The 25,036-nt window shown below is 41.8% G+C and overlaps 2 protein-coding genes across 2 annotated transcripts; both read left to right on the top strand.

Moving 5' to 3' along the window:
- Positions 1-4,103: 4,103 nt before the first annotated feature.
- LOC100406879 (olfactory receptor 13C7) lies at positions 4,104-7,706 on the top strand. Its single transcript, XM_002743126.5, has one exon. The coding sequence runs from the start codon at positions 4,104-4,106 to the stop codon at positions 5,061-5,063; it is 960 nt and encodes a 319-aa protein (XP_002743172.2). The 3' UTR covers positions 5,064-7,706.
- A 12,518-nt stretch (positions 7,707-20,224) lies between these two features.
- Positions 20,225-22,783, top strand: LOC100406515 (olfactory receptor 13C7). The gene has a single exon (XM_002743125.6). The coding sequence runs from the start codon at positions 20,586-20,588 to the stop codon at positions 21,543-21,545; it is 960 nt and encodes a 319-aa protein (XP_002743171.3). The 5' UTR covers positions 20,225-20,585; the 3' UTR covers positions 21,546-22,783.
- Positions 22,784-25,036: the final 2,253 nt, after the last annotated feature.

The following is a 25,036-nucleotide window of genomic DNA, read 5'->3' as shown; positions in this document are numbered from 1 at the left end:
CCTTGGGATGTCCTTGAGTGGTGACATGGAGAACTTGGAGGACCCTTCATACTGCCTGGTGTATACCAGGCAGATGTCAAAGACTGAATAGATGGTAGGAGGGAAGTCAATGAACATGATATCCTGAAGGAAATGTTTCAGAGCTGGTAGTTCTAAGATTTCTGAGACCAAAAAAAAAAAAAAAAAAAAAGGTAGAGATCTAAAATTTCTTTCTATAAAAGATAAGCAAAACTCCAGCTGATCTGTCAATATCTGACATATTTGTCCTAATTGGAACAAGCTTTTTACCAACTCAGGAAGCTTGCAGGGAACAATGATCTCTATCACTGTAGCTCCTAAGTGGAGAGAGAGAACAGAAGGATGTTTTTCAAAGCTCCATTATTTTACAGGGATCATCCAAGATATTAGAATTTACTGTGAACCCAAGGGGTATGATTCTAGAGCCTCCCAACAGTACTCACAGGATGAAAAAAGGAAGTGAGGAAGAAGCTAACCATGACAACAATTTGTTTTCAGTTCAAGAATGACCTATGGAGTACATGAAACTGAGCTCACTAGTCATCATTTTGATTCCTGCTCTTCCACCATGATCATAAATACTAACTCTACTATGGAAAAATGAGGGACAGGGTTGAAAGAACTATTGACAAATAATTCCACCACTGAGTTCCCAGAAAGAATGAAAATAATGAATGCAGGTGAATTCTGGAGCATCGTTTAGACAAACTAAGGAAGATTTGAACATCAAGATTCAAGTTCATGATTCACCAGGAAGCTTATTGGCATTTCGTCTTGGAAATGAATACCACCAGATCCTTGAGGCTGAAGAGAAAAAGAATTACAAACCACCTATATGTGCACACACACATTATGCATATGGATGTGTGAATAGAACTATGCACATGGATACATCCAGAGAAAATAAATTATACAAGTTAATTTCCAGAGTATAGAACAAAGCTGGACATCCCAGGAAAGGAACCTTTTAAAGTTTAGAGGAAAGAATTCTGTGGGCAGGAATTGCTTTGGGAAATTTCCTAGAGGAGATGATTTTTTGCCAGGTAAGCCAAAGGGATCTCTGACACATTCACAGAAACACAGTGTTCACAGCAGGCAGTAGGAGTGATGTGCCTAGTTCAGGGCCATATCTTCAGTGAAGCTGCACATATCTGCAGTGATTTATTGTTCTCCTAACTCTAAAGATCTGATACACAAAAGAGGAAATGATCATGTTCCATGTAGCCAAAGGCTAAGCTAACACCCAGGATATAGGTGTAGTGAAATAAATAGACTGACCCAGAATGAGAAAAAAGCTGCTGACTACTGTCCTCTGGCAATAGGAAAGACTTTTGAGGAAATAGAGGAATCCCTTTCACTGACCACTGTTTTCTAGATATTTTCTAGATATTTCACCTCTTTCTTGCCCTGGATTCTTCCTCATAGTTTATAATCATCCTTCACATATTATTTATTTATTGTTGCATAACAAACTACTTCAAAACTAAGTGGCTTAAAATAACACACGTGTTGTCTCACAATTTCTGTGTGTCAAGATCTAATTACAGATTAACTGGATCCTTTGCTTCAGGGTCTTTCACAAGGCTGCAACTAAGGTTTTGACTAGGGGTGGGATCTCATCTGAAGGTTCAATTGGGGAAAGGTTTACTTCCAAGCTTACTTAGGTGGTTGGTAAGATTCAGTGCCTTGAGAGTTGTTGGGCTGAGGTCCTGAGTAAGTTGACCAGAGACCTCTCTCAGTTCCTTGTCACATTTGTCTCTCCAATCTGGAAGTTTGTTTCACTAAAGTCAGTAAGTGAGTGTATTCTCTTGGGTAAATGCAAGTTACTCAAGGAGAGAGGATGACACAAAGCCATGAATACCAGGAGGCAAGAATCACTAGGGCCATCTTAGACGCTGCCTATCATACTCCAGATTCCACTAACATAGAATATCTTCCCTGAACTCTGTGCTATCCCTCATATTCCATGATGCTGTTCAAACGCCTTGTTGAGGTTGTGGAAGAAACACACAAGCCCAAGAGCTGTGCCAAGCTTAGGGATGGTCTTCTCCTTCCTCCCATCCCTTGCCTGTCTCTTCATGTGTTAATTTTCCCCCATTGTTCAAGGACTTGCCAGAAACTGACTCCCCATTGAAGTCTCCCCAGGGTTTTACATGGAAGTTCCTCCAAAATGTCCACAGCCATGCCCCTGAGCACTTGATTTGGAATTATTGTGCCCACAGCTACTGGTCCCATAGTGCATGGATGGAGGGCATTCCAAAATAACATTTAGCTCTCCAGCTTCTTTTTGAGAATTTTTAGCATTTTGAAGTTTGCAGAAGTTCAAAAAGGACATGCAAATGCTTTCCCTAATGTCCCTCAATGGTCTAAGTGTGGAAAGTTCCAACAGGAACAAAGGAAGAAGGAAAAGAAGTCTTCCTGGAGTATTTTAGGCATAATTGGATCTTGGGGACATTGTCTCAGAAGGACAAAAAGTTTCCTGACTTTGTACAATTCTACTTCTAAACTTTTAATCACTTCAGGGAGCATAATAGTCCCAATGGCATCACTGATTTCAAATTGCCTTTTACATGTTCTGGTTATTCATTCGGAAATTTTGCTTAAAACATAAAACCAAGACTGAGTAGGAAGAACTAGCTTTCACTCTTTTCTTCAAATCATAGGTGGCCATCTCAACCTGAGTCTTTCAAGCTAGTGCTGCTATTTCTGGCCCACACACCATTCCTAAGCTATGGGCACATTTTCTCAGTAGGCTCCTGACAAAGGTAAGTTAGGGTTCTTATAGAGTAATACTTAACGTTTTTATTAGCACAGTCACATTCCTAACTTCTGACTTGATTTTCCAACTGGGTTGGGACTTGAGAAGGGAAGGAATGAAGCATTTTCAGTGCTATCACAAAGATCGAGGCCCATGTGAAACTCCTTGGGTCAGAAAATCTAGATGGCAAGAAGCCTATGAAACTTTTCAGTCTTAGGTCATGGACTCACCTAACTTCAGAGACTCCCCAGAAATAACATGGTCATACAGTTTCAGAGCCTCTTCTGTTGACTTTTTACAAACTCAGGAAATTCCACAAGAAGGTGAAACCACCATCACATGAATGAGAGAAAATTAGAAGGCTGCTGGCTTGGTTTAGAATAAAGAATGTTCTGATACTTGGGAGCTCTGTAAATAGGAAGCAGGCCGTTTGGGAATGTAGTGAGCTCTTCATCACTAGAAGAGATCAAGCTGAAAGCCCACGTATCAGTGTTCTGCAGAAGAGGGCAGAGGTTGGGACCAGATTTATTTGGGGGGCATAATCAGTGTGGCGGTCTACATCTGGGTGACATACTTAGGTTCAAGAACTCTTAATTCCTGTATGGACACTCACCTCAGTAGAATGATAAGAAACAAAGCACTGCATTAGTTACCAAAGAGAACTAGAGCCCCAGAAATGGTGAGCCACTATAGGTTTCTGGGGCCAGCCTTCTATTTACCTTAATGAAACATCAGATTCAAATACTAGGGACATATTGAAAATTCCAGAGCATGAAGTTACCTTGGAACCCTCTCCCCTTTCCCTTGCATCTCTCTTTTCCTGAAAGACCCAGCTGGGGCTGGTGTTGCCCATGAGAAAGATCTTGGACAACGACAGGAGTTTGCTTCATACAAAAATTGTCTAAAGAGAATAAATAGTTATAAGGTGAGGATTCACAACTAATTAAGTCACTAGTATCTGGTACAAACTTGAGGGACCATGGAAACTTTAAGTCACTTTTCTGATCAAAGTTTAATGAGGTCAATTGCCATGTAGGATGTAGCACCCTAAATGAATGTGCTGTGTGTCTTTGTCACTGATCACATGAGTTACATTATCAGAGTCATTTTAAACCTTGTGCATTTGGTGTCCTGTGGCCCCAAAATAATTTTTTATTTTGTTGTCTCTTTTTCTTGGAAATACATAAATATTGTAGACTTTCAAAACTGTTTTTTAATCTCTTAGTCAGACTGAAACTCTAGACCAGATGCACTGCTCCTATGCAAGGCAAAGAATGTTGAGTTTGGACCTTCAAGTATTTCCTTCAGTTGACAGAGGAGATACACCATGGGAAATGCCAACCAGACAGCCTCTGTGACAGAGTTTGTTCTCCTGGGCCTCTCTGCTCACCCAAAGCTGGAGAAAACGTTCTTCGTGCTCATCCTGCTGATGTACATGGTGATCCTGCTGGGCAACGGGGTCCTCATCCTGGTGACTGTGTCCAATTCTCACCTGCACACACCCATGTACTTCTTTCTGAGGAACCTCTCCTTCCTGGACATCTGCTACACAACCTCCTCAGTCCCCCTCATCCTTAACAGCTTCCTGACCCCCCGGAAAACCATCCCTTTCTCAGCCTGTGCAGTGCAGATGTTCCTCTCCTTTGCCATGGGAGCCACAGAGTGTGTGCTCCTGAGCATGATGGCATTTGATCGCTATGTGGCCATCTGCAACCCCCTTAGGTACCCTGTGATCATGAGCAAGGCTGCCTACATGCCCATGGCTGCCAGCTCCTTGGCAGCTGGAAGCACTGCCTCCATGGTGCAGACATCCCTTGCAATGAGGCTGCCCTTCTGTGGAGACAACATCATCAACCACTTCACCTGTGAGATTCTGGCTGTCCTGAAGTTGGCCTGTGCTGATATCTCTGTCAATGTGATCAGTATGGGAGTGACCAATGTGATCTTCCTGGGGGTCCCAGTTCTGTTCATCTCTTTCTCCTATGTCTTCATCCTTGCCACCATCCTGAGGATCCCCTCAGCAGAGGGGAGAAAAAAGGCCTTCTCCACCTGCTCTGCCCACCTCACAGTCGTGGTCATCTTCTATGGGACCATCCTCTTCATGTATGGGAAGCCCAAGTCTAAGGACCCGCTGGGGGCCGACAAGCAAGACATTGCAGACAAACTCATCTCCCTCTTCTACGGGGTGGTGACTCCCATGCTCAACCCCATCATCTACAGCCTGAGGAACAAGGATGTGAAGGCTGCTGTGAGGAACCTGGTATTTCAGAAATGCTTTCCCCAATGATGTCTGGGGGAACAGATTTCCACTAGCTCTTTGCTTCTTGGCTGCTTTCACCCACAAATCTCAGAAGAGAATGTTTTCCAAAGAAGAGACATGTGAAGAGTGATTACCAGAAAATTGAAGTACTCATGTAATAGATCACTTTAGCTGTGATTGAACCCAATGAAAAGGCCGAAACCTAGAACCCAGGGGGAGTGTGGCTTGAGGGGATGGAAGCAGGATGCTGCTGGTTACACAAGGAATGATTTTTTTTGTTTCTCCACTGTTCAAGTCTGAATTCAACCTTTCGTGAGCAGGTGGTTTCTCTGTTTTGGGAAAAACGCCCTAGTGCACCTTTGTGTTACAAAAATGTAAAGCCAAGATCCTACTCTTGAAAGGAGGCACTGAAGACACCATGGGACAGAACTTCATGACCCTGCCCACTTCCCTAGCACAGTGCTTCCCAATCTTTGTCTTGCCATGGAGCACACAGAAAATAATGGGATGCATATGGCACCCCAGGGTGAGTGGATGAATCTATTCATGGCTGAAGGCAATTCACCTGGGGGCTTAGGTCACTACAGGTTCTTCTTAGTAATCCCAGGAAGACTCTGAGCTTGGCACATCTGTAGCCTATAGCACATTAGCTGGAATATTCTGCCTGAAGCAGAATGTGTCTTCCCTTAGCCCCTACTGAGAGGACAGTCGTGCTCTCTCCTTTGGCTACAGATAATTGGAGAGTTGACCCAAACTGGGCTAGTCATATTTTCTCTCCAAGGCATTTGGAATTTGGACATAGAGTCACCTCTCAGTTGGCCCAAGGCTCTTGAACTGAGAGACCATGTAAAGCTGCGATGAATGTGACCCTGTATCTAGCAAGGAAGAGAAAGCTGTTCTGCAGAGAGAGAGATGATGAAGCAAATGTGCAAAGAGGACCAGAGCTACATGAAACAGAAATAAAGGCTGCAATACTTAGGCTAGGTACTTTTTTTTTTGCGGGAAATTTTAATCCTGTAGAAAGAATAAAACTTAGGTATTCATCTTCCAAATCCAAAGATGATCTGCTCATGGCAGATCGTGTGTGTGTGTGTGTGTGTGTGTGTGTGTGTGTGTAAAATCTTTAATTTTCAAAATTTTCCTGGGTACATAGCAGGTATATATATTTATGGAGTATATGGGATATTGCGATACAGTCATACAATGTATAATAATAACATCAGGATAAATGGGGTTCCATCACCTCAAGCATTTATCCTTTGTGTTACAAACAATCCAATTATACTCTTTAGTTATTTTAAAATGTACAGTTAAATTGTTTGTTACTATAGTCACCCTGCTATGCTATCAAATACCAGATCTTACTCATTCTGTTTTTTGTACCCATAAGCCATCTCTTCCCCTCTACTCTCTCATCACCATTCCCAGCCTCCGACAACTATCATTCTACTTTCCATCTCCATGGGTTCAATTGTGTTAAAATTTAGCTTCCACAAATAAGTGAGAACATGCAAAATTTGTCTTTCTGTGCTGCTTATGGCCAGTCTTGTTCTTCTGTAGCCCTGTGGATTATTTCTCCTTCTTCTTAATCATTCTAAAGCAAATCCCAAATGATAATAGCATTCCATCTTGAAAGATTTTAGTATTTATATCCAAAAAAGATTAGTACTCTTGTAAAAATATAGTCCCATTTAATATCTAACATACAAATAAATCACCTAAAACTCAATAATTCCTTGATATCATCAATTATCCAACGTTTATATTTCCAGAAATGTCTTATAAATTATTTATTTTAATTTTTAAATTCAATGAGGATCCAAATAACAGCATTATTGTGATTTGTCTCTGATATGGTTTGGCTGTGTCCTTACCCACATCTCATTTTGAATTGTAGTTCCTGTAATCTCCACGTGTTGTGGGATGTCGTGAGAGGGACGTGGTTGGAAGTAATTTAATCATGGGAGTGGTTACCCTCATGCTGTTCTCATGATAGTGAATGAGTTCTCATGAGATCTGATGGTTTTATAAGGGCTTTTCCCCTCTTTTGCTTGACACTTCTCCTTGTTGCTACCATGTGAAGAAGAACATGTTTGCTTCCCCTTCTGCCATGATTGTAAGTTTCCTGAAGCCTCTTCATCTATGCTGAACTGCGAGTCAATTAAACCTCTTTCCTTTATAAATTATGCAGTCTCAGGTATACCTTTACCAGCAGTGTGAGAATGGACTAACACAGCCTCTTTCAGTCTGTATTTCCCCCTCCCTTTTTCTATCTTTCCCTCTGCCTCTGTTCCTCCCACCACCACCCTGCTTTTAGGCTAGATTTTTTTTTTTTTGGAAAAAATAGTTTCCCTTAATGGTAAAGTATAAAGTTTACCACAGTCTGATTTTGCTGATTGCAGTTTTGTGGTGTCTGTCTTTGTGTTTCCCATAAATTGGTAATTATATCTAGTTATTAAGTTTTGTGTGTGTGTGTGTGTGTGTGTGTGTGTGTGTGTGTGTGTGTGGTGTTATGAGCTCATGGCTCCTGACACCTTCTGCATGAGAGTCAGTTGAGAGCAAGGCCCTATTTTTTGCTAAGGAAGCATCTGTGGACAACACAGAAAAAAACATGTGCCTGTGAAACTTATATTCTAACAGGAGAGGAATAAGCAATAAACAATTAGAAAAATAAACAGGATGTTAGAAATTTTATGGAATCAAGACTAAGGCATAAAGGATGACTGAATACATGCATCTAATTTCATTCCTCCTAAAAGCCATGAAAACTATAGTCTTTCTTTCTTTCTGATAAACTCCACAAGGTTAAGGAGAAGTAAGATAACAACAGCAAGAACACTGTGAAAGTTAGGAAGCAGATTAACTCGCGATGATTGCCATGGCAGATCTGACAGAGCCAAATCCCAAGCCAGAAACTTGGAAAGCTAGGTGTCTTACTCCATTTTCTGCTGCTTTAACAGAATATCTGAGACTAGGTAATTTATAAACAGTAGAAGTTTATTTGGCTCCCAGTTATGGAGGCTGTGAAGTCCAAGAGCATGGCGCTGGCATCTGGTGAAGGCCTTTGTGTTGTATCATCCCACGGCAGAAGGTGAAAGAGCAAGGAAGAACATAAAACAAGGAGAGAGAGGAGGCCAAACTCCTGCAATAACTCTCTTCTGCAATAGTGGCATTAATTCATTCATGAAGGCTGAGCCCTCTAGGCCTAATCACTTCTTGTAGGTTCCGCCTCTCAGCACTGTTATGATGGGAATTAAATTTCACCATGAATTTTTGAGGGGACATTTAAACCACAGTTATAGGCAACAACTAGATTTGTAGCACAGAGAAACTCACTGTACCAAGTACCTCTAGGACTGGGGCGTAAGAAGTACTGCTTAAAAGGAAGACTAGGTGACAAATGTATAAGAAACAGAGTCCCTATACCCCTTCATTCATTCCATGACATTAGTCAACTATTTCTTGCCCACCCCAACCAAAGTTTTATTCTCTGTAGAGGGAAAATCATGGCTCTCTGGACTGGCAGACAACAGCCACAGCAGAGAGCATGGGTACTTTATTCTTTCATGGAGGAAAAAAACAATTAGCATAAAAGATCAACAATCAAAATGGCTTCTGATTGTACCAGAATTACCTTCTAATTCCGAAGGAAGATGATTTCCAATAAGTTCCTAGAGTTCCACATACTATTACGATGATTGATTAATTTTATGTGTTAACTTGACTGGGTGATGGGGTACCCAGATATTTGGCCAAATATTATTCTGGAGATGTCTGTGAGGGAGTACCTTTTGAATGCATAGATTGAGGAAAGCATATTCTCCCTAATGTACTAAGCCTCATTCAATCAGTGAAAGGCTTGAATAGAACAAAAAGGATGAGTAAGAGGAAACTCCTCCTGCCTTTGAGCTGGGAAATTAGTTTTTCAGCAGCTCTCCTGGGCCACCAGCCTGCTGAGTATAAATCTTGTGACTTGTTAGCCTTCATAATCACATAAGCCGGTTCCTATGACACACACACATACATGATTAGTAATATTCCTCTGGAGAACCCTGGCAAATTCATCCACCAAATTATCGGTCATTTACGGAGGTTAAATAAAAATATGTTCAGACACATAAGATCTCAAAAATGTATATACAATACACTCTTTCTCAAGAAATTATTCAAGGCTGAGGGCCATGGCTCATGCACTTGAGGAGGCCGAGGTGGGTGCATCACCTGAGGTCAGGAGTTCGAGACCAGCCTGGCCAACATGGCAAAACCCCATCTCTACTAAAAATACAAAAATTAGCTGGATTATGGTGGTGTGTTCCTGTAATCTCAGCTACTCAGAAGGCTGAGGCAGGAGAGTCACTTGAACCCAGGAGGTGGAGGTTGCAGTGAGCCAATATTATGCCACTGTGCTCCAGGCTGGGCGACAAGAGTAAGATTCAATCTCAAAAGAAAAAAATAAAGGAACTTATTCAAGAATGTGCTCTATCAAAATAAGAGATTAAACCAAGAAATAGAAAGAAATTGACAAAAGAAACAGAAGTTCCAACGCATAAGAGAGGTGTAAGGAGTCCCCAGGATAGTAAAGGAGATCCTGGCATGACAGTTGTACATTCCACAGAGAAGGCAGCCAGCCCAGAGGGCAGCCCTGTGACTCCAGAGACAGGCATGTCAAGGGCTCTCATTCATAGACCCCTGCTGCCTATGGTGATTAACTTGAGGACAGAATGCCCCCCACAGCCTGGCCCACATTCTTTCCTGCACTGGCCTTATCTTGGCCATGCATGTATAAAATACCCTCTTATCTCTCCATGTCTTGCTGACTGGATTAGCAGAGGACACTCATTCCACTCCAGAGAGCGTTCTGCTTTGATCTGTTCCCAAGAGTGGGAAGAGGGCCATAGTCAGAGCTTAGAAGCAGAAAACATAAAACAATCCACTCTCTCTGATGATATTTCCGCCGGATGTCTGGTACCTGGCCACACTACAGCACTGTCTGACTTACCCAGAAGGGACTATTAAAACTGAGAGCTTAGATTCTCGGGTGAGTCTTCCCCAACATAGTGGCAATATTTTCTTTTCACCCGAAAGCTAGGTTTGCCAGTCAGAATGACTATTATTAAAAAGTCAAAAAATAGCAGATGTTAGTGAGGATGTGAAAAAGGGAAACATTTATATATTGTTTGTGGGAAGGCAAGTCAGTAAAACCTCAAGGGAAAACAGTATTGAGATTTCTCAGAGAACTAAAACTAGAACTACCAATCTACTTTTTTACATAATTAATTTTTTTTGAGACAGAATTTTGCTCTTGTTGCCCAGGCCAGAGTGCAATGGTGCGATCTCAACTCACTGCAACCTCTCCCTCCCAGGTTCAAGTAATTCTCCTGCCTCAGCCACCCAAGTAGCTGGGATTATAGGCATGTGCCGCCACACCAGGCTAATTTTTGTACTTTTAGTAGAGACTAAAAATGGGGTTTTGCCATTATATAATTCTTTTCCTTTATGTAGATACCCAGTAGTTGTATGTACATAAAGGAAAAGAATTAATTATGTAAAAAAGATACATTCATTGTCACATTTATCACAGCATTATTCACAATAGCAAAGATGGAATCAATCTAAGCATACATAGGCAGATGTCTATATACACAATGGAGTACTCTTTCAACATAGAAAAGAAGGAATTTTAGAGCAACATGGATGGAACTGGCCACGTTGGATGGCCAGTATCTTAAGTTATGCAACACAGAAACAGAAAGTCAAATACTGATGTGTCCACATGGACACAAAGTGTGGACTAATCGACACTGGAGACTTGGAAGTGTGGGATGTGAGGGGGGCTGAGGGCTGAGAAATTACTTAATTGGCATGATGTACATTATTTTGGGTAATGCTTGCACTAAAAACCTAGACTTCACCACAACTCCATATATCTGTGTAACAAAACTTCTCTTGTACCCCGTAAATGTATTGTTTTAAAAAGCTAGGTTTGCAATTGTTACTCCATTTTTCAAAGTGGAACAATACATTATAGACTAATACATTGCAGAAGGTAAAACTATGAAGGAAATAAAGGGAATACATATTAGCTTTCTCTTTCTGCATAATAAACCACCCCACCATCAGCAGGTTAAAACAACACCTAATTATTAGCTCACAGTTCCAGAAGTGAGAAGGCTGGGTGAGTTGTGCTGGACTCAGAAAAGGTCAGCTTTCAAGCTCATTGGTACTGGTGGCAGGATTCAATTCCTTGTGTTTTTTAGACTATGGTCCCAGTTTCCCGGCTAGCCACTGCCAGGGATCATGCTTAGCTCCTCGTGGCAGCTCTCTGGTTCTTGTTTGTGGCTCCCTCCAACTTATAAGAAAGAGCATGTGGAATTCTTCCCATACTTTGAATCTGGCTTCTTCTTCTGCTACTAACCAAAGAAAACTGTTTTTAAAGGGCTCACTTGATTAGGTCAGACCTCACTGGATAATCTTGTAATCTTAAAGCCAACTGATTTGGAACTTTAGCGACATTGACGAACTCCCTTCACAGCAGTACCTAGGTGAGTGTTTGATCACCATGGGAAGGGAGTTGTGCGATGATGTGGGGATCGTTAAGATTCTGCCTACCACAAAATTATTTCCACAGAAGTCAAAATGGTGGTCATTTCTTGGAAGGGAGGGAATAAGGAAATATAATTGGATAGGGAAATAAGAGGGGCTTCTAAGGTTCTGGAACATCCTACTTTTAACCTGGTTAGAGGGGGGGACATGGAAGTGTATTTTCTTTTTTTTCTTGAATGCTGTACATATACTTTTTATGCTCTTTTGTATGTATAATATATCTCACAAAAAGAAAAACACTTAACACAAGACAAAATGGCTTATGACTATTAATGTGGATGTATTTGATTCTTGGATTTTTAGAACCAGGCAGGCATGTTCATTTGTGAAAGAGGTGGGCAAGATTGCCCAAGTGTTTTTGCTGACACTGGGCAGGCTCTTCTTGCATACCAAGAACATCTGTGGAATAGAGCTCCTCACATGTGCCACCTACCATCGCTGGTGTTAGGATTACATGGGAGAGGGAAAACTGGAGCGTGATTAAGAAACTATAGTGTGGAGCCCAGAGAGGACTCAAGATGGCGCTGTGAGAACAACCCAGGATTGAAGCTCTCGCTGGATGCGCGAAGAGGGTGAGTCGGGGATGCATTTCCAGACGGATCTTAGTTGCCCACAGAACGGGGAAATTCCCAGGTATAAAAGAGACGTGGGACGCCAGGCAGAGGTTTTAGCTGGTGTAGCCAGCAGCTGGTGCGGCTGCAGCCTGCGCCAGAGTGCAGAGGCGCTCCACAGCGCTCCATACAAAAGCACACTGTTACGGGTGCCCTGTTGAACCGGCAAACTGAGACCTGAGAGGGCTGAACTTGAGACTGAACAGGACTTGGACAGTGAGCCAGCCCAAGAAATCCCAGGGACACAGAGTTTGGGGTAGCGCAGTGCGACAAACAAAACAGCCATTCCAAATGCTCCCGGTGAGGAGGTTCCCTTAAAATGCAGCTCCGTGGGGAAGGGGCATCCGCCATTACCGAGGCAATCAGCCCCTACTGAGGTACATGCCCATTGCTGACGCAGCCTGCCATTGCTGAGGCAACCCGGTACAACAGAGAGACTCTGCTGCAGGGCATAGCCCATGGCAGCAGGGCGGAGACCAGAGCAGAAGGGCAGAGCCTGCAGCAACAGGACGAACCTCACACCAGCAGGGCAAAGCCTCGGCAGGCAAATAGTGACTAGACTGCCGCCTAGCTGGGCAGGACAGCACAGCAGACACTCAAAAATAAAGCCCCAACCCCTTCAGAAAGAGCAGCTGGGAAAAAAAGGGTTTTTTAAAGAGTTCTGTTGCACCAGAATTGAACATAGCAGCCTAACAGCCCTGAATGAACAATAGAGCTCACAGCTCAGCAATTGAGCTCCTATAAAGTACAGACTGTCTCCTCAAGCAGCTCCCTGACCCCTCTATATCCAAAAGACTGACATTTGGCAGGCATCATTCTAGGACAAAGATAGCAGAAAAAGAAACTGGTAGCACCCCTCACTGTTCCGCAGCTGCTATAGGTGCACCCCAGACAAGCAGGGCCTGGAGTGGACTTCAGCAGTCATACAGTGAAGGGGCTAGACTGGTAGAAGGAAAACCAAGCAACAGAAATACTTCATCATCAACAATCTGGGTGTCCATTCAGAGACCCAATCAAAAAGTCAGCAACTACACAGACGACAGGTGGATAAATCCACAAAGATGGGAAGAAACCAGCGCAAAAAGGAGCAAAACACCCGAAACCAGAAAACCTCGCCTCCTAGAAAGGACCACAACTCCTCACCAGCAAGGGAACAAAGCTGGATGGAGAATGACTGTGATGAAATGATGAAATTAGACTTCAGAAGGTGGATAATGAGAAACTTTTGTGAGCTAAAAGAACATGTTTCAAATCAATGCAAAGAAACTAAGAACCTTGAAAAAAGATATGAAAAAAGATTCGAGGAAATGATAACAAAAATGGATAACTTAGAGAGGAATATGAATGAATTAAAGGAGCTGAAAAACACAATACGAGAACTTCGCGAAGCATGCACAAGTTTCAATAGCCGAATTGACCAAGCAGAAGAAAGAATATCAGAAGTCGAAGATCAACTCAATGAAATAAAACGAGAAACCAGGATCAGAGAAAAAAGCACAAAAAGGAATGAACAAAGTCTCCAAGAAATGCGGGACTATGTGAAGAGACCTAACCTACGTTTGATAGGTGTACCAGAATGTGACAAAGAGAATGAATCCCAGCTGGAAAATACTCTTCAGGACATTATCCAGGAAAATTTCCCCCACCTAGCAAGACAGGCCAACACTCAATTACAGGAAATACAGAGAACACCACAAAGATATTCCACAAGAAGAGCAACCCCAAGGCACATAATCGTCAGATTCAACAAGGTTGAAATAAAGGAGAAAATACTAAGGGCAGCCAGGGAGAAAGGTCGGGTCACCCACAAAGAGAAGCCCATCAGACTCACAGCAGATCTCTCGGCAGAAACTCTACAAGCCAGAAGAGAGTGGGGGCCAATATTCAACATCCTTAAAGAAAAGAACTTTCAACCCAGAATTTCATATCCAGCCAAACTGAGCTTCATCAGTGAAGAAAAAATAAAATCCTTTGTGAACAAGCAAGTACTCAGAGATTTTGTCACCACCAGGCCTGCTTTACAAGAGCTCCCGAAAGAGGCACTACACATAGAAAGGAATAACCAGTACCAGCCATTCCAAAATCACACTAAACGCTAAAGAGCATCAACATAATGAAGAATCTACAACAACTAACGGGCAAAACAGCCAGCTAGCAGCAAAATGGCAGTATCAAATTCACACATAACAATATTAACCCTAAATGTAAATGGACTAAATGCACCAATCAAAAGACACCGACTGGCAAATTGGATAAAAAGCCAAAACCCATCAGTGTGCTGTATCCAGGAAACCCATCTCACATGCAAGGATACACAAAGGCTCAAAATAAAGGGATGGAGGAAGATTTACCAAGCAAATGGAGAGCAAAAAAAAACAGGAGTTGCAATTCTCGTCTCTGATAAAGTAGACTTTAAAGCAACAAAGATCAAAAGAGACAAAGAAGGCCATTACATAATGGTAAAAGGATCGATACAACAAGAAGAGCTAATGATCCTAAACATATATGGACCCAATACAGGAGCACCCAGATACATAAGGCAAGTTCTTAACGACTTACAAAGAGACTTAGACTCCCACACAATAATAGTGGGAGACTTTAACACTCCACTGTCAATATTAGACAGATCAACCAGACAGAAAATCAACAAGGATATTCAGGGCTTGAACTCAGACCTGGAGCAAGCAAACCTGATAGACATTTACAGAACTCTCCACCCCAAATCCACAGAATATACATTCTTCTCAGCACCACATCACACCTACTCTAAAATTGACCACATAATTGGAAGTAAAGCACTGCTCAGCAAATGCAAAACAACTGAAATCATAACAAACAGCCTCTCAGACCATAGTGCAATCAAGTTAGAACTCAGAATTCAGAAACCGACCCAGAACCGCACAGCTTCATGGAAACTGAACAACTGGCTCTTGAATGTTGACTGGATAAACAACGAATTGAAGGCAGAAATAAAGAAGTTCTTCGAAACCAATGAGAACGAAGACACAACATGCCAGAATCTCTGGGACACATTTAAAGCAGTCTCTAGAGGAAAGTATATAGCAATAAGTGCCCACATGAGAAGAATGGAGAGATCCAAAATTGACACCCTATCGTCAAAATTGAAAGAGCTAGAGAAGCAAGACCAAAAAAACTCAAAACCCAGCAGAAGACAAGAAATAACTAAGATCAGAGCTGAACTGAAGGAGATTGAGACACGAAAAACCCTTCAAAAAATCAATAAATCCAAGAGCTGGTTTTTTGAAAAGATCAACAAAATAGAGAGACCACTAGCCAGATTGATTAAAAAGAAAAGAGAGAACAACCAAATAGATGCAATAAAAAATGATAAAGGGGAAATCATCACAGATTCCACAGAAATTCAAACCATCATCAGAGAATATTACAAACAACTCTATGCACATAACCTAATAAACCTGGAAGAAATGGATAAATTCCTGGACTCCTGTGTCCTCCCCAGCCTAAACCAGGAGGAAGCTGAAACTATGAATAGACCAATAACAAGGTCAGAAGTCGAGGCAGCAATTAAGAGCCTACCACACAAAAAAAGCCCAGGTCCAGACGGGTTCACAGCCAAATTCTACCAGACACACAAAGAGGAGCTGGTACCATTTCTTCTGAAACTATTTCAAATAATCCAAAAAGAAGGAATCCTTCCCAAATCATTTTATGAGACCAATATCATCCTGATACCAAAACCCGGCAGAGACCCAACAAGAAAAGAAAACTTCAGGCCAATATCCATGATGAACATAGATGCAAAAATCTTCAATAAAATATTGGCAAGCCGATTGCAACAGCAAATCAAAAAACTTATTCATCATGATCAAGGAGGATTCATCCCGGGGATGCAAGGCTGGTTCAGCATATGCAAGTCTATAAACATAATTCACCACATAAACAGAACCAAAAACAAAAACCACATGATTATCTCAATTGATGCAGAGAAGGTATTTGACAAAATTCAACAGCCCTTAATGCTAAAAACCCTCAATAAACTCGGTATCGATGGAACGTATCTCAAAGTAATAAAAGCTATTTATGACAAACCAACAGCCAATATCATACTGAATGGGCAAAAACTGGAAGCATTCCCTTTGAAATCCGGCACTAGACAAGGATGCCCTCTGTCACCACTCCTATTCAATATAGTACTGGAAGTTCTAGCCACAGCAATCAGGCAAGAAAAAGAAATAAAGGGTATTCAAATAGGAAAGGTGGAAGCCAAATTGTCTCTATTTGCAGACGACATGATAGTATACCTAGAAGACTCCATCACCTAAGCCCCAAAACTCCTGAAACTGATAAGCAACTTCAGCAAAGTCTCAGGATATAAAATCAATGTGCAAAAATCACAAGCCTTCCTCTACACCAATAACAGACTTAAAGAGAGCCAAATCAAGAACAAACTGCCATTCACAATTGCTACAAAAAGAATAAAATACCTTGGAATACAACTCACAAGGAACGTAAGGGACCTCTTCAAGGAAAACTACAAACCACTGCTCAACGAAATCAGAGAGGACACAAACAGATGGAGAAACATTCCATGTTCATGGTTAGGAAGAATTAATATCGTGAAAATGGCTATACTGCCCAAAGTAATTTACAGAATCAATGCTATCCCCATCAAGCTACCATTGACTTTCTTCACAGAACTGGAAAAAACCACCATGAACTTCATATGGAACCAAAAGAGAGCCCACATAGCCAAGTCAATTCTAAGCAAAAAGAACACAGCGGGGGGCATCACACTACCGGATTTTAAACTATACTACAAGGCTACAGTAATCAAAACAGCATGGTACTGGTACCAAAACAGAGATATAGACCAATGGAACAGAACAGAGGCATCAGAGGCAACACAACATATCTACAACCATACAATCTTTGATAAACCCAACAAAAACAAGCAATGGGGAAAGGATTCCCTGTTCAACAAATGGTGCTGGGAAAACTGGCTAGCCATGTGCAGAAAGCAGAAACTGGAGCCCTTCCTGACACCTTACACCAAAATTAACTCCAGATGGATTAAAGACTTAAACATAAGACCCGGCACGACAAAAACCCTAGAAGGAAATCTAGGCAAAACCATCCAGGACATAGGAGTAGGCAAGGACTTCAAGAACAAAACACCAAAAGCATTGGCAACAAAAGCCAAAATAGACAAATGGGGCCTAATGAAACTCCACAGCTTCTGCACAGCAAAAGAAACAGTCTCTAGAGTGAATCGGCAACCAACAGAATGGGAAAAAATTTTTGCAGTTTACCCATCTGACAAAGGGCTGATATCCAGAATTTACAAAGAACTCAAACAGATTTACAGGAAAAAAACAAGCCCATTCAAAAGTGGGCAAAGATATGAACAGACACTTTACAAAAGAAGACATATATGAGGCCAACAATCATATGAAAAAATGCTCATCGTCACTGGTCATCAGAGAGATGCAAATCAAAACCACATTGAGATACCATCTCACGCCAGTTAGAATGGCGATCATTAAAAAATCTGGAGACAACAGATGCTGGAGAGGATGTGGAGAAAAAGGAACACTTTTACACTGTTGGTGGGAGTGTAAATTAGTTCAACCATTGTGGAAGACAGTGTGGCGATTCCTCAAGGCCTTAGAAATAGAAATTCCATTTGACCCAGCAATCCCATTACTGGGTATATATCCAAAGGACTATAAATCGTTCTACTATAAGGACACATGCACACGAATGTTCATTGCAGCACTGTTTACAATAGCAAAGACCTGGAATCAACCCAAATGCCCATTGATGATAGACTGGATTGGGAAAATGTGGCACATATACACCATGGAATATTATGCAGCAATCAGAAATGATGAGTTTGTGTCGTTTGTAGGGACATGGATGAATCTGGAGAACGTCATTCTCAGCAAACTGACACAAGAACAGAAAATGAAACACCGCATATTCTCACTCATAGGCGGGTGATGAAAAATAAAAACACATGGACACAGGGAGGGGAGTACTAAACACTGGGGTCTATTGGGGGAAAAGGGGAGGGCCAGTGGGAGGGGGAGGAGGGGAGGGATAGCCTGGGGAGAAATGCCAAATGCGGGTGAAGGGGAGAAAGCAAACAAAACACACTGCCATGTGTGTACCTATGCAACTGTATTGCATGCTCTGCACATGTACCCCAAAACCTAAAATGCAATAAAAAATAAAAATAAATAAAAAAAAAAAGAAACTATAGTGTGTCAGAAAACAGCAGTCCATGTTGAAGATGCTTCTGGCTGCTGCCTGGGCAGTCATGGCTCTCAGTTTTGGATCTTAGAAGTGGAGGTTACCAGATCCCCATGGTAAACCAGCAGTGCTCTCACAACTGCACCGATATAGGATTCTCATGCACCTATACACAGGAAAAGACTCAGCCGAACACAACAGGACACCACTCTGTGAGCAGCTGCTCTTTTTCAAGTTCATAGCTGCCTTGCCTCTGAGACTCTCCGGTAGAAGTCATGACCAGATTCAATTATGATCCTTTAAAGGCCTGGTCTGGTCAGAGGTGCCTAGCAGAACCTATTTGGTGAGATATAGACAAGAGATCTAGGTCATTGACTTTCACTCAAACCTGAGATCCTCAATTCTGAATTTATAAATGGCCAAGGGGACTAACCCACAAGGATTTGTCCTGTTGGTTTCATATTCCCCAAGATCTATCATGGACTTTGGTGAGAGTTATCATTGACTGGGGATTCTTGTTAATTTGGAGAGGACCAAGATAATCCTTCCTCTCTAATACTTTCCAGTAGCCCAGCAGGATGGGTAGGAAGAGGGAAGGAGGGAAGAAAGTATTTCTGGAGAGACTTCAGAATAATTGGATCATGGGGACTTAATCCCAGATGTATAAAAAGTTTCTTGACTTTGTACCTTGAATTTCTAAACTTTAAATTACTTCGGGGACTAGAATAATCCCAGTAGCAGGGTGGGATTTAAGTGGCTTTGTATGAGCAACAAATGGTCTTTTGTAGGCCTTACCAAAACACAGAACAAAGACAAGAAAAATTCCACCCATTTCAGGCACTAACTCATCTGACTGCTGCTTTCCGACCAGATTGGCTATTTTTGACTTCTGGACCATTCCCAGATCCCAGAGAAGTGATTTGAATCAACACATTTGTTGTAAAGGTAAGAGAGCACTTTAAAAAGAATATAGAAACTCTTGTGGGCCCAGCTCTATCCCCAGTGGCATACCTGGTGACCAAGTGGCATTGGGGGAATGTTGAATGACATAGAAAAGGATGTCTCTGTGGTCCAACAGTCCAAGAACGAGAAATTCATGAGATCATTTAGTCCCTGGGATTGAATATCTCTGATAATAATCTATTCCAAAGTAATCATCTGGGAAATGAAGTTCCAGAGAAGAAAAGGGACTTCATGATTCCCATGCACTGATTGGTTGGTGAATGCCAGTCCTGTTAGTACATGTTCCAGAAGAGTCTGGCAAGTGAGTGAATGAATTCATAAGTGGACAAATAGCCCAAGGTTCTGTGATCTCGGGAGCGAGCTAGAAAAGAGGAGGCAGAGAGCATCTGAAAGTGCTCACAGGCCAGGTGCCATGGCTCATGCCTGTAATCCCAGCACTTTGGGAGGCCAGGGCAGTAGGATTGCTTGAGCCTGGGGAATTTGAGACTAGCCTGGGCAACAAAGTGAGACTTCATCTCTACAAAAAATTAAAAATTAGCCAGGTATGCTGGCATGTGTATGTGGTCTCAGCTACCTGGGAGACTGAGGCAGGAGGATCGCTTGAGCCCTGGAGGTTGAGGCTGCAATGAGCTATGTCTGCCCTACTGCACACCAGCCAAGGTAATGAAGTGAGACTCTGTCTCAAATAATAATAATAAGTTTTTTAAAGTGCTCACAGGACAGAATGGTCAGGAATTGAGGATGAGGAGCACCAGTTTTTTCTACCAATCCTAGATCCCAAGGGAAAAAATCATACAAATGGAATATAATATTTCTTGCTAAAATTAAACAAAGTGAATCATCCACACATGTAACATGAAGTAAATGTGCGATGTCTGTCTTAAATGTGACGAGAAAATTTAAATCTAATCAGGTGACATTTTAAACCTCTCTATGGAGTGGCCAAATATCACCAAGTAGATTTTGATAAAATTTCCTGCATTTTATTTAGAGCCATATAGACAATGCTTTGAATTGTCAGAGCTGTTCTCCAATTGCTCAGCGAGTCTGGACTTCCTCACTTGCTGTCTGGGCACTTTAGGCATCAGAGAATCATGGAGCTGGCCCTGTGAGTTCATGCAAGTGACACAGAGACACCATGGTCAGTTCCAATGAGACCTCCCCTGTGATAGGGTTCATCCTCCTGGGCCTCTCTGCCCATCCAAAGCTGGAGAAGACATTCTTCGTGCTCATCCTGCTGATGTACCTCGTGATCCTGCTGGGCAACGGGGTCCTCATCCTGGTGACTGTCCTTGACTCCCGCCTGCACACACCCATGTACTTCTTCCTGGGGAACCTCTCCTTCCTGGACATCTGCTACACGACCTCCTCAGTCCCCCTCATCCTTGACAGCTTCCTGACCCCCAGAAAAACCATCTCCTTCTCAGCCTGTGCAGTGCAGATGTTCCTCTCCTTTGCCATGGGGGCCACAGAGTGTGTGCTCCTGAGCGTGATGGCGTTTGATCGCTACGTGGCCATCTGCAACCCCCTTAGGTACCCAGTAGTCATGAGCACAGCTACTTCTGTCCCCATGGCTGTCAGCTCCTGGGTAGCTGGAAGCGTCACTGCCACGGTGCAGACATCCCTTGCAATGAGGCTGCCTTTCTGTGGAGACAACATCATCGACCACTTCACCTGTGAGATTCTGGCTGTCCTGAAGTTGGCCTGTGCTGATATCTCTGTCAATGTGATCAGTATGGGAGTGGCCAATGTGATCTTCCTGGGGGTCCCAGTTCTGTTCATCTCTTTCTCCTATGTCTTCATCATTGCCACCATCCTGAGGATCCCCTCAGCTGAGGGGAGGAGAAAGGCCTTCTCCACCTGCTCTGCCCACCTCACAGTTGTGGTCATCTTCTATGGGACCATCCTTTTCATGTATGGGAAGCCCAAGTCTAAGGATCCACTGGGGGCTGACAAGCAAGACCTTGCAGACAAACTCATCTCCCTCTTCTATGGGGTGGTGACCCCCATGCTCAACCCCATCATCTACAGCCTGAGGAACAAGGATGTTAAGGCTGCTGTGAGGAGCATGGTATTTCAGAAACGTTTCCCCCAGTGATGGTGGAGGGGTCATGATGGCTGGCTGCTTCCTAACTGCTCCCACTGGAGAGTCCCAGAGGACAAGATGAAAGGCCAAGTTGATCAAAGTTTACACAGGTAAATCTCATTACACAGAATCTCTTTACATAGAAGGGCTCTGTAGGAACAGGAAACATTTAATGCAACTCCACACAAGTATGTTCTGGTTTGTCTAGCTTTGTAGTTCTCATTCTCCATGATGGATACTGAATAAAGTGATGTCAAGGAAAACTAACTCTTCACATTTTTATTGTTGGACTAATGAAAAGCTCTAGTCTGTAGGTCTTGGATTCAATTGCTCCTTGGCTTCTTTCTTTGAACATATTTGAATAGGTCCTTACTTTTATGTTACCTTTCAAGCTCTTCCTACTTCATATTATATAACAGTTAGCTTTATTTTTCTCATTGTTTTTTTTCTCCTTGTCAAATAAATTCTTAAAACTGTTTCCTCAATTTTTCTGTCTCCATATCTTCACAATTAACCTGTAGCTTTGTCTCTGTCTTTTGTGCTCACTCAGAGTCCTCACCAGAAAGACATTCATGCTCTTGAAGAAGAGAGGGGAGTAAGGAAGTCGTGGCAAAACTGATGCAAGGGTCAAGGGCACAGACCTCTTTTCTTTTCCCTTTTGGAAGATAGTGTTCATCCCTGGGCTCTATCCCAGATGCCAGTGACCTCTCATGAGCCATCAGTGTAATGCGAAAACTGAGATAAGTCCAGGAGGATCAAATAAATGCTATTAACCACCTTCCCTGGCTTAACCATTCCTGAGTTACTTCACTTAGAATAATAGTCTCCAATCTCATCCAGGTAGTTGTGAATGTCATTAATTTGTTCCTTTTTATGGCTGAGTAGTATTCCATTGTATATATATATACCACGGTTTCTTTATCCACTCATTGATTGATGGACATTTGGGTTGATTCCATGATTTTGCAATTGTGAATTGTGCTGCTAGAAACGTATGTGTGCAAGTATCTTTTTTTGTATGACTAAAAGACCTAAAACTCCTGTTTGGTGAAATGTTTCTTTTTTTCTTTTAAAATATTATTTGTTTTCATCTACTCTATTTTCTCCTTATGAATTTCATAATGGATTCCCCTGGTCTATCTTCCATGCCTCTCATCTTCTCTCAAACAATTTAAATCTCCTTGTCTTTTTTTTCCCCTTAAGTCTGGGAGACCAACCTATGTAATGAACTTGCACCTCCTGCACATGTACCCCTGAACTTAAAATAAAAGTTTAAAACAAAAACAAGTTATTTTTAATTTTAAAATTCCTTTTGATATTTGTCTTAAATGCCATCTATTGAGTTGTATTTAATTTGTCTTAAATACTATTTGTATTTGTTTGATAATGGTGAACTTTTTTCTAAGAAAATGTTCTTATCTTCCAGATATCTTTTCTCCTAGCCTCTTTTTTATAGAGAGCTCTTGTTTTACTGATTCAAAAGTCTCTTGAATTCCACTGACAAAACTACAGAGAAATCACATTTGAGTAAGTTTAGGGAATGTAATTACTGCAATGTATTATTCACCAGCTCACTTTCTCTGCCCTAGCTCTTTTCACTTCAGTAGATTTACTCGTGATCTCCAACACTGATAAATCGTGAATATGCCCAAGACTTTACGAGATGCAATGGTAGAATAATTACATTAGAAGTTAAGCTTGGATGCTGAACCTGGCTTTTCCTCAAAAAGGCTGCATTCTCCCAGGCAAGTCCCTTCCTCCCTGACTCACAGTCTCCACAATTGTACAATGATCTCAGATTATTCTCAGCTCTTAAATTATCTGATTCTCATACAATATCAATATTCTCTTCAACCATGGGAGAATCACCAAGAAGCACTGGGAGGGCTAAAGGAAACTGAGCCAGGCAATGTTTTGCTGTAAAACTGTAGCACAGACGACACCTTCCTCCTTAACAGTCTGTGGGGCACTCTTATTTGCATCCTGCACACCTTCCCGCAAGCCTGAGGTCTACCTGTGCCAGCACTATGGCCACCACGGTGCTTACTTGGGCACAGACAAAACTGGCATCTGATGATCTAATTCTCCTTGAAAAAAGCAAAAGGTATTACTTTTGTCATCCAAAGTACTCATCCTCAGGGCATCTGGAGGGAAACCCACAGTCTTTAGTTGAAACTTTAAGATCTTCCAAAATCTTCATAGACCACTAAATTCCTTCTTACATCCTGTCCTCTGATTATACTACCCCAGCCCTTATTATCTACATCAATGACCAGCCCTACATTTTTTAAACACCTTGCCTTTGAGCTGTTTTCTTGAGTTTAGAATGTCCTCCCCTTCTCCATTTATTACCAGTGAAAATGCTATTAAATATCACTTTTTCTGAGAAGACTTCCTTGACTCTAAGTGAGGGTTAATGACTCCTTCCTTTGCTGCCTAAAACATGTTACTTCTAACACAAATGTAGCACTGACCTTACTCAGCCTTATTTGCATTATGGGCATACCAGTCTCCTCCTCTAAACTCCGAACTCCTTAAAGACAGGTTACATGTCTGGTACACATCTATGCAGTCACCCCAATTGCCCACCATAGAGCTCGGCAGAAGTAAGAACTCAACAAATGCTTATTAAAATGAAAGAAAGGTATCTCAGAAATCCCAGTTCTTGCTATATAAGCAAGAGACATAAGGGTAAATTTCTACCAAAAAGAAAAACCACATATAAGAATGTTTATAACAACTTTATTCATAATAGCCAGAAATTGGAAATAACACAGAAGTCTATCAACTGTAGAATGAATACATAAATTACGTTATACTTATTTAATGGGGTGCTGCACTGCAATTAAAGAATGAGCTACTGATTTCTGCAGCAAAACTCGCAGTACATGTGAAAATGTGACACATGCAAATACGTGAATGTATCTCACATGTTATGCTGTATAAAAAGATATACACAAAGGGTTATATACTGTATAAATCCGTTTACATAAAGTTTAAAAAAAACAAAACTAATAGATGTTAACAGAAGTCACAATAGTGGCCTCCCGTAGAAGAGAGGGAAGAGAGGGGAATGTAATTGAGGAGGAAAATAAGAGGGGTTTCTAAGGTACTGGAATATTCTAATTTTTAACCTGGTAAGGGGTACATGGTGTGTATTTTCTTATTTTTCCCTGAATTGTATGCATATGCTTTTTATACTCTTTTGCATATGTAATATATCTTACAAAAAAAATTCAATGCAAGGCATAATGACTTATGACTATGAATGTGGCATGAATATGATTTTAGGACTTTTAGAGCTGGCGTACGAGGCAGACATATCATTTGTGGAAGAGGTGGAAGGGATTGCCCAAGTCTTATTGCTAACACTGGGCAAGTTCCTCTTATATAGCAAGGACATCCATGGAACGAGAGCTCAACACACCACCCCCAGTATTAGAATTAAATGGGAAAGGGAAAACTGGAATGTGATCAAGAAACTGTAGTGTATCGGAAAACAG

Source organism: Callithrix jacchus, chromosome 1 (assembly GCF_049354715.1).
Source record: "Callithrix jacchus isolate 240 chromosome 1, calJac240_pri, whole genome shotgun sequence".
Classification (NCBI taxonomy): Eukaryota; Metazoa; Chordata; class Mammalia; order Primates; family Cebidae; genus Callithrix; species Callithrix jacchus.
Note: the sequence above shows the minus strand (reverse complement) of the source record. Positions and strands in the feature narration are given on the sequence as shown.

Excerpts from the sequence above, each read along its gene's own strand:
- LOC100406879 (XM_002743126.5), top strand. The coding sequence starts at position 4,104 with ATGGGAAATGCCAACCAGACAGCCTCTGTGACAGAGTTTGTTCTCCTG.
- LOC100406515 (XM_002743125.6), top strand. The coding sequence starts at position 20,586 with ATGGTCAGTTCCAATGAGACCTCCCCTGTGATAGGGTTCATCCTCCTG.